This window comes from Cygnus atratus, chromosome Z (genome assembly GCF_013377495.2).
Source record: "Cygnus atratus isolate AKBS03 ecotype Queensland, Australia chromosome Z, CAtr_DNAZoo_HiC_assembly, whole genome shotgun sequence".
NCBI lineage: Eukaryota > Metazoa > Chordata > Aves > Anseriformes > Anatidae > Cygnus > Cygnus atratus.
This window is the reverse complement of record NC_066396.1, coordinates 44,334,232-44,347,034: the sequence shown is the minus strand read 5'-3', so window position 1 is coordinate 44,347,034 and position 12,803 is coordinate 44,334,232. Positions and strand designations below refer to the sequence as shown.

At 43.2% G+C, this 12,803-nt stretch overlaps 1 protein-coding gene across 6 annotated transcripts in view; it reads right to left on the bottom strand.

The window, feature by feature from the left end:
* Positions 1-11,757, bottom strand: part of DAPK1 (death associated protein kinase 1) — an 89,644-nt gene extending 77,887 nt beyond the window's left edge. For 3 of the 6 annotated variants that reach the window (XM_035565241.2, XM_050716220.1, XM_050716221.1), the window contains exons 1-2: positions 11,654-11,757; positions 11,296-11,441 (exon numbers count right to left, since the gene is read on the bottom strand). In XM_035565241.2, coding sequence (XP_035421134.2) covers positions 11,296-11,357 — 62 coding nt within the window. In that variant the 5' untranslated portion in view covers positions 11,358-11,441; positions 11,654-11,757. The other 3 variants (XM_050716217.1, XM_050716219.1, XM_050716218.1) reach the window with 3 other exon arrangements.
* Between the last annotated feature and the right edge of the window lie 1,046 nt (positions 11,758-12,803).

Genomic DNA, 12,803 nt, shown 5'->3' with positions numbered 1-12,803 from the left:
CCAATGTAAGTCCATGCCTAGATGTACCGGTATCTACTGTAAGCTGGGGGAATAAGTATGGCTGTACAACTTCCAAGCCAGCTGGATGCCAGCCATTTCATAATAATGATGCTTGCGCTGGAGCTTGCTGGAATACATTTGGTCTGAATATATGTACATCTGCTAAAACCTTTTCAGAAACGATCTTATCATATGAAAAAAACAGAGTACTCACACTTGTAAACAGTGCAAGTAATAGCTACATCTCTGATGGAAATGAAAAAGCCAGAAAAAAAGGTGGGAAGATGCAAAATGCAGAGATTTAAAAATATATATTAATAAAAAATCACTATGCTTACTGTCATTTACAGTAATAAAAAGGAGTTCGCAAGTACGAGTTCTTACAGGATCAATGCCTAAGTACACAGCCATATAAATAAAGAACATAATTACTGTGCCAGTACTAAATGCCAGAGTTTAATGCTTCTATTGTTCTTTAGGACTGGTCTTTTCATGAAATTTTAAACCAGCTCAGAAATTAACATTAACTCACATCAGCCTTGATAGATGTTAAAGGATGCATCTGAAATACACCTGGCTATGAATTAAACACAAGAGCTCAGTCATAAGTTGCTCAAGAATTCTTAAACCAAGATTCTGTGGTGCATATTAAAGCATACAAGCAGAAACATGATATTGGTGATGCTAAGCGAAGAATACTATTAATGCAATTTTTTAAACAGAGAAGGTTATGTTTTCTGTTTTGCTTCTCTTCTATAGCAAAGGGTTCCAAAGCTTGTCTGAAGCGCGGGCTTGTCCTGCCGCTCAGGTAAGCAGGGTCTAACAATAATGCTTATCAGATCCCAGTCATACCACTCACTCCTTCGTTGCAATGAGCAGCTTCCCTTTATTTCACCATTTCTGAACCTCCCTGTTTTATGACACATTACTTATGACCTTACTGAACAGTAATAAGGTGTCTCTAGAAAGTATATCTATGCAGATTTTGACTCTGTAGGGTATCTACACTGAATGGCCACAAACACAAAAACACAAACACATGGCGACATTTGCAGAACAGCAGCACCTGTTAGATAATGGTGCTAACTTAAGAAAATGTTTTTTCATTATCTTTGTAAAAAAGATTTACTACAATGACATACTGTTGTTGATCATTCAACAAACACTTGCTAGAAATAAAGTAATCACTGCAAGCAGAAGTGAAGATGGACTGCAAAGCTCCCAAACTGCTTACAAATCTGTTTTCCCCCAAAATGATACAGTTTACAGATGTGGTATGGAGTTCACATTTTAATACTTGCCATTGAACATGAAGAATTGCTTTAAGAACCAATGTTTTACTAACCTTTCTTTACCAGAGAACAACAAAAAGCACAGAACCACAAGCTTATATACCCCACAGAAGATGTCACAATTATTTTTGCTTGAAAAAAATCATCTGTCCTTGAAGGGATGAAAGACACAGACTCCTGATGGCTCTTGAACAGAAGGCCTTTATTGCCCTTTTTTCTCTACTACATATACTTTCCTTGTAACCCCACGTGTTGTCCATGTGCCCAAATCGATCATACGATTGGTTAGAGACCCTCAGACGCACCTCAAGCCAGCCAGCAACTGGCCACTGCGCAAAGCTCATCTTTAACACTACAGCCAAGTTCATTTATCTCGACCTTGCTGAAGCTTTTGTTTCTAACACTTATTTTTTCATTATCTTTAATTCAGGGACGTGTGAAACAGCGCAAAGCCACCTGCGAACTCCTTTCCCACATGTCCTCCCACTTCAGTTATTAATTTTATGTTAGCTAGATATACAAGAAACTCACCAAGCAATACAATCAATAAACACATCATTCATTGATGTGTTTCAAGAAGATCTGCAGTGGTGAACATACTGCTTATCCATGACTGAAGCAAGCTTTTAGGAAGACACCAAAACCTGGTATTACTGAAACTGCAAACAAAGCATGGTCTGTGCCGCATACTCAAACCTCATACCAAGTGCCTTAGTAACTGTCCGTATATATTACAGTTTTACGAGCTGCTATTTACAGCCAAGTAATTGTCTGCTTCCCTAGCTCTTTAGTCTTTATTTACATCTGCTCACTCTCACAGATGAGCTGCAGCACTTAGGAATTTAGAACATTTAGAAAAAATATATACTGCAAATTGCCCCCTCTGACCTCAGTGCAAAGGACGGCTTGTCTGGCTGCCCTACAGCTGCCACAACGGGAAACCATACCCGGGCCGTGCAGCCGGGGCCCTCGTTAACAGGGCTAATCAGCAGCCAGGCCTTGCCTCCCAGCGCAGCGCTTCCACAGGGCCACCTGACGCATACAGAGGCTCTCTCACCTTTCTGGCCCCATGTTCCCCTGACTGTGCTCCCCAATGCTCGTCGTGCCTCATCAGAGGCTGGCACCTCTGCTTGCCCAGTGGACAAAGATGGGGCAGGGATGGTCGTCCTCCGTGGCCTCCCGTCAGGCTGGTCTGGCCACACGGCAGTGCTGACTGACCACAAGCCACCTGACAGCAGCGTGCTCTCCCCAGAAGAAAATGTAACATAAAGGCTTCTTTCTGCGGGGAGAAAAGGGGCCAGAAGTGGACCAGCTCTGTAAGACACGATCTGGAATGGTTTGTTCCCCAGTTAGCGTTGTAACTAGCAACAAAAGCTGAAAAAGCGATCCTTCTTTTAGGCAGGAATGCTTAGTAAATAGCATCAGAAGGCCCTTTCAAACAGAAAACGATGAGAAAAACTGAGACATAAGGGACTAAGCTGTTCCCTGACGTGCTTTCCTTTCCCAGGGAATCAACAGCAACTCTGTGCAGATGGCCCAGCTCATGCAGTTAAGGAAATACTGCCAGGAAGATAATATACCAAAAACATCCTAGCTCCCATACCAAAATGCTTAAAGCCTATGCCTGGAGAATAGAAAACAACCAAGGTGGGAGACAAGGTGCAGATGTGATCCGAGAGATGCCAATTTATTATCTTTGTTAAATGAAATAGGAGCCAAATGTCCCAATAAAGCAATCTGTCAGCACGATGAAATAAAGGTATCAAAAGAAAGGTAAAATTTACTTCCAACCAAGACTCCCACATACGTGGTTTTGTTAGGAAGTAATAAGCTGCCAGCTTTGTTGATGGAGCTACTGGAAGTGCTGGCTTCTTGGCCAAGAACTTGTTAGGCCCAAGTGAAATACCCACCACATTATTTTCCCTCTGTGGAGAAAAAACTCCACACCTCTAAATCTCCATTAAACTTGGCAAAATAATTAAGCTGTAAACCGTGCCAGAACAAAATACAACGTAATCAAGTAACATAAATGTTAGCTGCACCAAGTGATACCTACATAACTAGGCAAAGTAAGTGCTGTATGAAGGCGTGTGCCCCACCGAGCACAGAATCTCACAATTTTAAGTTTTAAGCACTGGCTTTCTTCTTCTCATTTAGAAACACAGGACTGCAAGGGACCACCTCAGCGATGAAGTCCAATCCTGTTAAGCTGCAGACAGCCCTGCAAAAGTCAGCGAGACTACATATTTCAGCAGACAAAGAATAGAAGAAAGGCACTATCACGCTTCCCTGTAATCACAGGTCTGGTAATGTCACCACGGACTCCAGAAAATGAACACCCTTTATTCTCTCTCCTCTAAAAGCAGTAACTTCAAAATACCACAGTTTCAACAGACTGTGTGACCTGCAGTAAAAAGGCTCTCCTGATCCCCAGCCACACAGGCATGTTCATGAGCAAAGCACCCTCACTGAGCACCTCCAGGGGCACACGCTACCCTGCACCCCAAGCCTTAGCAAGGGGCTACTTATATTTAAGATGAAACTGAGGAAAGGGACAAGAGGCCCAGAAGCCAATTCACACACCAGACAGAACGAAGGGCTTCCTCGGGTAACTGGCAAAAACTTATTAACAATACTAATTGCTCTCTAATAAAGATACTGTGGAAATCAAGTATTTATACTACACCACTCCAGTTAAAGGCAGACTTAGCATTTGGTTGAAGCAAGAAATGTGCAGACAGCACGATTCTATCCACAGCAGAGTTTTTTTCCCCTTTCCAACAGCTCATTCCCTTGAATAGTTCAGCAATGAGTTCAGTTTACCTGTCAATCAGGTTGTAAGCACAGTTATAATTTACACTGACTGCAAACTCTTCCAAGCCGTGGATATACCCGCCTACGTCTACGATCACCCAGTAAGAGCTAGTTTTCTTTCAGTTAAGTACAGGCAACGTGCTCTAAGCATCCTACCAAACAAACAGCCTCGCATCTGCAGGCAGACAATTCTGGGAGAGAATTGCTCTCTTCGAAAGCAGCATACCACTGCCCTGCAAGGTCCGTGCTGGTGGTGGAAAATGTGTGCGCGTGGTCTGGGCAACTGCTTCCTCCTCAGCAGTCCTGCATCCTCAAGCAGCAGTTGTCATTTGTCACATCTGGTTATGTAATCAGGAGGGAATAAGGGGAAAGGGATTAAAACATTAAAAAACAGCATAACGCTGCAGACCATTGCATGGATTGCAAAACACACCATAAAACAGTGTGGTACTTTATAGCAATCCTAAGCTGTGTGAACTGTTCTGGGTGAAAAGCACCTGTGACAAGTCATTCTCCCCGACATCAATGTGTACTATGACAAAAGTAAGTAAAATGCCAACACACTTTAAATACAGTAGGTCAACATCCTCAATGTCAACTATAATGTGCCTAGTTACTTTGAAAGAGAGATTTAAAACTGACTTAAGATACCCACAATGACCAAATTTTTATCAGCCTCCTCCTTCCCCAGGACAGTGCCATGCTAAACCTTCCATTAATTTAACAAAGTTCAATCTTTAAACAATTTAGGTTCCCTCTTCTTTTATCTTTGTTTCAAAGAAAAAAACCAAGATCACTCTCCTGGGGGCCAGCAGCCCTTGAATTTCCAGCCTGCTCATTTACCTGTGAATATTTTAAATGTACATATAATTTATAACTTTTAAGTTCAAAAGTTTCTTCACTTTTCATTCTTCCAGCATACTTAAAAAATAAATAAAAATCACACCTTTCCAAGCCTCACGGTGCAAGGTTAAACATACCAAAGTCTTCAGTCTGCTCTCAAAAAAGCCTTCTTCCCGCAGCTTCACCATCCTAGCATTTCTTCTTCACTTTAAAATAGAACAGCAACAATCTCTTTGAAACACAGTGATCAGAACTGCAGAGTGCCACGTAAAGGAGGACACAGCCACATACTGCACAATTAAATAGATCGATACGGGTTCCTACAGTCCATCTGATATGAAATTTTTTCCTAACTGCGATTAAAAATGACAGGAATGTAACCCAGTAGCTGACTGACACACGCCGGCTTCACTCTTGCTGTATCAGCCCCATGTGCTGAGATTTCAGAGCAAAATTTATTATTAGACTCCTTGGCACAGGGTTTCATACCCTGTTCCACCAAGTTTCACGCTATTTATGTTACTCCAATATGTATTTTATAATGAAGATATATGCAAGAAAATATTTGGGGCTTCAGGATCTTTAGACTTATGCTTTCTTTGTCCACCCTCCTCCTTTCAGCTTCCACCTAGCTCTGCCATAAGCCAGTGGTGGTTAAGTAAGATCTACTAAGCTGGTGATGAATACCTTTCAGGTTTTTTGGACACCCATCTTCCTGCAGCAGGGTCAAAACGCAGTTCAAGACAGTCTTAGTTGAGAAAGGACTCCTGTACAAGCCACTACCACCCAGGAAACAGAAACTAGTAAACCACTGCTTTAACTGACATTTTTTCCTCCTTAGTATAAAACTGTGCCAACAAGTTGTGTGGGTTCACTGCAGAATTAATAAAGCCAGTCAAAAACAGAAGGACACCTGGTCATTAGGACCAGCTGTGGTTCTAACAGGAAATATGTAATTTCCTCCTAAAACTGATATGGCTTTGAATGTGTTACCAATTTTAACAACTGTTTGGCACGGTTACTCCACAACTTCAGTAGTCTCTATCGCTCTCCTTATTTACAGCTTCGCTTCCTGGTTGCCAGCTTGTGTTCTTCTGCCTTTGTACCACGGTTCTTTATCTCTGTCCTTCCTATGTATTTAACTCGAGGAAGGATTTATAGAGGCAATCACATGGCCTTGTAGGCTGAGACTTCACAGGGCTTTCACCTGATCTGAGCATGGACTGCTGCCATAAATTAGATAAGGTGTTTTTTTTTCCCCCTTTTTACAGCATCGCTGCATCAAAGAAACATGCAGAAACATGCGACAGAGAAAGTGATACTACTCCTTTCAGCCACCGTCAGCACGGCCCAAGCCTGGCGTACTGCTCTCGTGAAAATGCAGCCTCAGCCTCTTTCCTAAGCCAAACGTGCCAAATTCTGTTCAGTACACACAGTTCTAGCAAAGGAAGTGACACGCCTGAACATCTGTAAAGGCAGATAATGGGGAAGGAAAAAAAAAATCCATCAAAAAGAACAAACCAGCAAAGCCCCGAAAGAACTGATGAAAGTTTAAGCACACGCCTAACACACCAGTTCTGGGGCCAACTGCACCTCACTGAGCCTAGGTAGAAGAGAAATCAAAGACCAATGTTCTTTATCTACTTCCTGATGGGTTTAAATTTACAAAGATTTATGCATTTAAAATGAAGGCACAATAATCAGCAAGCCATATTCTTACTACACACAGTTTTAAAAAGGCCTATAAACCAGACATTTTTCTCCTCCAGACAGAGAAATAAACTAAGAAGAATCAAGCAGTTATACCAAAAAAGTAATTGCACCTTGTGCTTTTCAGGCAGAAACACTGCTCAACGCATGTTAAAAGGCGATAGCTGTCACCGGCGGTACTGTGTGGTGGCAGTCTAATGCAGCCTATGCAATCAGCAGCTTGCAGTTTATTATGCATTTCCAAAAAAAAAAAAAAAAAAAAAAAGAAGAAAAAGATTCCCCCCAGAACCCTAACAACTACCAGGGCCGGGACTGGCTTCGCTTGATGTCTTCAAAGCGAGCGCAGAATTACCAGGTGCTCCTCTGAGAGCTGACAAGGCTGATACAACATCTCTGTGATTCACAAACAGCACTGAAAGGGCTCTTTGCTGTAACCTGAACACCACTTTTGGGTCTCCAGAGGAACAGCACAGCCAGCCAACCACCCAGGTTTCCCACTCGAGGAGCAGCTCTGTGGCCAACATGTTCAGGGTTCCTTCCCAGGTCCTAGCCCCTGAAAGACTCCTACCGCCCACTCAGTTCACAGTAATTAATCACCACGTATTGCCGCAAATTGCATACACGTAGTTACAGAAGCCGTGAATTCCACACTTGCATTATTTATTGCAGAGCCTATATGAGGGACTCAGGAAACAGTGCTACTGTGGTTTTCACATCGTGCATCTTCAGTATTTGGCCATTTTGTCTCTGTACAAAAATGAAGGTTAATAAATGCCTTTTTAATGGAGCACACTGAGTTGAGGTTACAGTAAGATTATCCAACAAAAGAGCAATTGGAAGTTTCCATGTGGTGCAGTTAAATTTTTGACCCAAGGTGTAACACTTTCAGCCATACCAGGCCATCCTTCCTGCTGCTGCTTCCCTCCCCCCCAGCCCTTTGTAGGACTTGCTAATCTGATAAATAGATGGAAAAAATGCTACACTACAACATTATTGAAAAGACAGTTGCCAGGGGTTTTTAACTTAGCCATTCTGAAGGGAAATATCACCTCAAAGGAATTTCACATGCTGTACATCTTGTAATGGAACTTGACAATACGTACACCATTTTTGCACATCAGCTTGTTAGTATGACTAGTTTGGGCTCTCAAGCCTGAAGAGCACCATGAAGGTCAAATTCTAGTTGTCATCCAAGCATTTCTTTGTCCCACGTTTTTCCTTTCCTCCCAACACAGTGCGATGCAGTTACAGTTATGGTGTATGATAGATGAGATACTGCCTTTGGAGTTCTGAGAAGCAGCATTTCTGAAAACTGATAGATGAATAACCAAAAATATATATATATTCTGCCTACGTATTCACTGCTTACTACAGAAATCAGATCTCATACAACCCAGAAAAAAGATTTCTCTTCTAACTGAAGATTCAAAGGTAAAGGAACATTTTTCAGATTGTAAGTATACATTTGAACAACTGCCTGTTTTCTCATCAGCACCTTCAGCGTGTTACCCTGTGCATTTTCCATTGCAACTGATAAAGAGATTAGACAGACACCTTAGATAAGAGTAAAAAGCAGTAAGCTAACCCTGGTAACTTCCCTGTTCAGTGAGCTACCAAACAGAAACAGACTGATTTCCAGAACTGCTGACATCCATCATAGTTTTTAATTCAACATCAGTGGAAAGTGTATCCCTAGTGAGTACAACAGGTCCAAATAAACTCAGAGTTTAAAATTGCTAGATACCTCTTCCTGTTTTTTGCATCAACAGGGATCTCCTATTAATAAACAGCAAGCCACGGTGCAATGCAAATACCATTCTTCAATTGCAAAACATTACTTCAGCTATCTGCAGCTCTTTTAGAAAATACTTGAAAGTTTAAAGAAAAAAAAAGACGACTGGTGGTGGTGTTTAAGACCATGAACTAAATCGCTCGTCTGGGTACCTCTTCCTATAATTTAGCAATGCATCTTTTCTCATTGTACTATAACAACTCCCAGGTAAGACTAATCACAGAAGGGTTAAAAAAAATCATTTTCATTAGTTTGATCTGGTTTCAAGGTCTTTTATGTTCACCATGGTGAGGTTTTCAATGCTGATGAACTTTTTAATTCCTGTCTTTTGGGCAAACTGAAGTAAAGGCACTGCATCAGGGTATTTAAAATGCACAGTCACACAGGTTGCAACTGCAGAAAGAATTAAAATGAACAGAACAGCTTTTGTAAATTTGTTGCTGTTTCATGATAATCTCTACCCCAGCAGGAACAGAATCTCCATCACTCTTTGAAATGCCATGGTTAGATGGTTAGTTAACACATCTGTAATTAAAGTGCACACCTGAACAATGCAGTGATATGTTTCACTAAATTTGTCAGACACAAAACAAAAAGTACGTAACACAACATGCACAGTGATTAAGAGCACAGTCTCCATATATGTTTCATCCTAAAGATGACATTTGATCCGTAAGTGTTGAGACTTTTGGTACTAAAAGCTTAAGATGACAAAAGAGGTAAACCTACCCCAACAGCAGAAATGTGTCGGAACAGATCACGTACAGATAAGACCAAAAAAATGATCCTACAAGTATTCATAACACCTTTTCTCCTATTTTCCACAGGAATAAATCAAAACAAACCAAAGAATGGAAAAAAACTCAAAAACACTTTGGCAAAAGATTTTTACTGTTTATTACTTCTTCTGCAACAGCACTGTGAAATATCATAAAACCGGAAAGTGCATTTTTTTCAGCTCATTGTCCATTCTCCTAGTTTCAAACATCTCCAGGTTTTGTGTAAGCAATTTTTAAACCTCCTTTACTAGTTTCACTTAGAAATTTAATTTATGCAATCCATTTATTTTCATCAAGTGACTTTTGCTAGAATAGGAAATCTACTTTTTATTCTAGTTACTGCCAGGGGTATCATAAGGTAATACAGATATATAAATGTTTTACAAAGGAAAATAGTGAAGAAGATTAAAATTTCAAAGTAACTGCATCTTCACTGAGCTTTCTCAAAAGGCAGGTTGTCCTAGGAACTTCAGGATCCATTCATGCAAATACCCTTTGGTGAAAAAACTCTTATCTGTTCATTTATTCACCTTGTTTGTTCCATGACTGATGCTAAGTACAAGGAAACAAAGGAATTCATCCATTATAAGGGGAGAAAATAGGTTGATTTAGCAAAATGGAACCTTTCATCACAGCTTAGCTGAAGCCTTAAATCAAGATTCAGGTTCCCAAATAAACCCAAGAAATTTTAAAGTCAAAGGTGTTTTTAATATTCACTTGCTTCCTGAGTTTTAAGCCTCAGGCTTGACATTTGCAAGTACATTTATATGCAAATGTAAAGGTGAGAAACCTAAGGGGGAAAGGAGGAATGGAAAGAAATGGGATTTACAAGAGTATTTCAAGCAGCCAGAGAAACCTAAGTTCAAAAATATGTTAAAAGCACCATTGAACTAAGCCACTCAACGACTATGCTGAGATTTGCTTACTCTTTTGATTTTATGGCAACAATTTGCAGTGAAATAATCAGTCTTTCTCAAAATGATGCTTAAGTAAAATCTTTGGCCCTTTTATGTTAAAGCAAAACCCTGCCAGTTTGTTATGTTTTATTGTCCATCGGTATTTTCTCACAACAGCCAATAAAAATGGATTAAGTTCTTAGTTATGCTTACTTTTTTCCAAGGGAAAAAAAACAAGACTAGAGTGTAACTAATTAATTTAAGTTCTTTAAAAATATATATAGGTTTAGACTGCATGCCAAGGTTATATAGTTAAAATGAATAAAAAGCACATAACCTCAGCCTTTTTTTTTTTGTAAACCATGTACCGTCATTCAGTGTTTGCACTTCCCTGTATGTCAAAATGAAATTCCTCATCTTCAGTGCTATGTTCTTGAGCTAACATGCTATTTCCTAAGCGTGGCTGTGTGGAAAAAGCCCCGTACCTTTAAATGCTGCCTATGCAATTGTCCTTAGGGAAATTATTCTATTTCATACGTGGGTACTGGGGACCAAGCACTGTGTTGACGCTTTCTCTTTAAAATAAATACAAGAGATGTTACATAAACCTTGGCACTTTCTTAACTAGCAGGCTGACATTGCCTTCACTGTGAAGAGCCCTAAGAAAAACAAAAGTGGCAATTTGTAATTCTGTCTTTATTTTATGAAGTAAATCACGTATCAATGCCTGTAACCACAGGCATAGTGACAGTTGTATTACTACAGAAACCTAAAACTGGATTCTAGAACACTTTACATGATCTTGCCAAAAAAAAAGAAAAGGGTGGGGAATGAAGAATTTTGCGTGCCCAAGTAAGATATTTAACATACACAGCTGAAATTTGGGGTTCAGCATGGTAACATGCCTTCCTAACACAATATCCATTGAATTAATGTAAGGTGTCCAGCACAGCATGTCATTCCAGATGTATATAAAGCATACCCAGAACGATACGCTAAACCAGAAGTACACGTTAAAGATTATTATTATTTGGGGGGGGGCTTTCTTACGGTTTAATGCCGGTGCCGGGCGCGGAGGCCCCGCCGCCAGCAGCCTCCGCCCGGGCTCCCCCGGGGCCACGCCGGGACGGCCGCTGGCACCACGCGAAGTTGTCCCGGCCCGCACCCACCTGCCCAGGTCCTCGCCGGTCTCGTAGTGCTCCTCCAGGTTCTCCTGCCTGAACACCGTCATGGTAGCCGCCCGCACGCCGCCACCGCCGGCCTCAGCCTCTGCTCCGCGTCCTCATCACCGGAGCCGCCGGGGCCGCCCCGCGCCCTAGGGACGACCGCGGAGGTGAACGCCCGCCCCCGGCCGCGCCGCCCCCGCCGCCCGCGACCCCCGCCCCTTCCCCCGCACGGAGCCGCGGGACCCCCGGGCGGCCCCGCACCGGACCTGCAGCGGGGCGAGGCGAGGCGAGGCAGGGCGGGGCGGATCCCGGGATCCGCCTCCCCGCTGCCCGCCCGGCAGCGGCGGCAGCGACTCCTCACCTCGCTCCTTCCCCCGGTGCCGGCCCCGCTGCCGGTGCCGGTCCCGCTCCGCGCCCTGCAAGGCGACGACAGCGCCGCGGCCGCTGCCGCCCGGCGCAGGCACCGCACAGGGGCGCCGCCGCACGGCCAATGGCAAGGGGCCGCCGCCCCGCCCCCCGCCGCTCCCCCGCACGGCACGGCCCGGCCCGGCACGGCATGGAGCGGACCCGAGGGGGCGCCGCCATTTTACGAGGCCGCAGCCCCTCGGGGCCCCGCGGCACCGCGAGGCACGGCTCGGCACGGCTCGGCCCCGCGGGGCGTCGCCCCTCGGGTCTGCTGCTGGCCGGTGGTGTTTCCTGCTGAGGAGACGTTGTACTAGCACCTTAATCCTGTGCCGAGCTGGAACTCGGCTGTTCACTTTTATGTACACACACACACACATATATATAATATATACGCTTGCTCATTTTTCCCCTCAGTTCACGCTCAGCCCCCAGGGAGTGTGTGATGCCGGGCTGCTGAACAGCTTTTAACTCCCATCTGAACTCTTGAGATCTCTCCGGCAGAGCATTGCTCATCGAAGGTGAAGAAAAGTTCATGCGGTTTTACACTTTCTCGATTTAGCACTTGAGAGAGCCCGGCCTTCTCCAAGTACAGGACCAGAGGTACAGGAGCTCAGAAATTTTCTGAGTGAGTCACAGCATGACCTTGGGCGAGCGTTAAAAATTCCTGTGGCTCCACTGATGTCAGCCGTAAAACGAAGGGAGTGCGATTCAGCGGATCGCTGGATGCAAAGTTACATAAAGGTGTCTTCAGAGTCGGCAGCGTGGTGACTTCTCCGATGGAGGAACAACCAGAACTGTGTGCCCCCACTACTTCATTTATTGCCAGACATGCAGGAGTAGGATGCTCTGCCTTGCCTTCAACCCATCTTCCGTGTATTTATCTCTAATAGGTTTTCAAAGTCATGACTCACACACTTGAGGCTGTTGCATTTTTAACACAGCTCAAGGTTTTTAACAAAAAATTGGTGATGGTTCAGAAGTTCACTTTGGCTTCAGAGATTCTTCCTCTGATCAAAATGAGGAGAATCACTGGAGCCAGCCAATGAATTTTTTGGCAACTGACCTTCACGTTTTTCCCTTCTGGGAGTTTTTTTGTGGTGGTCGTG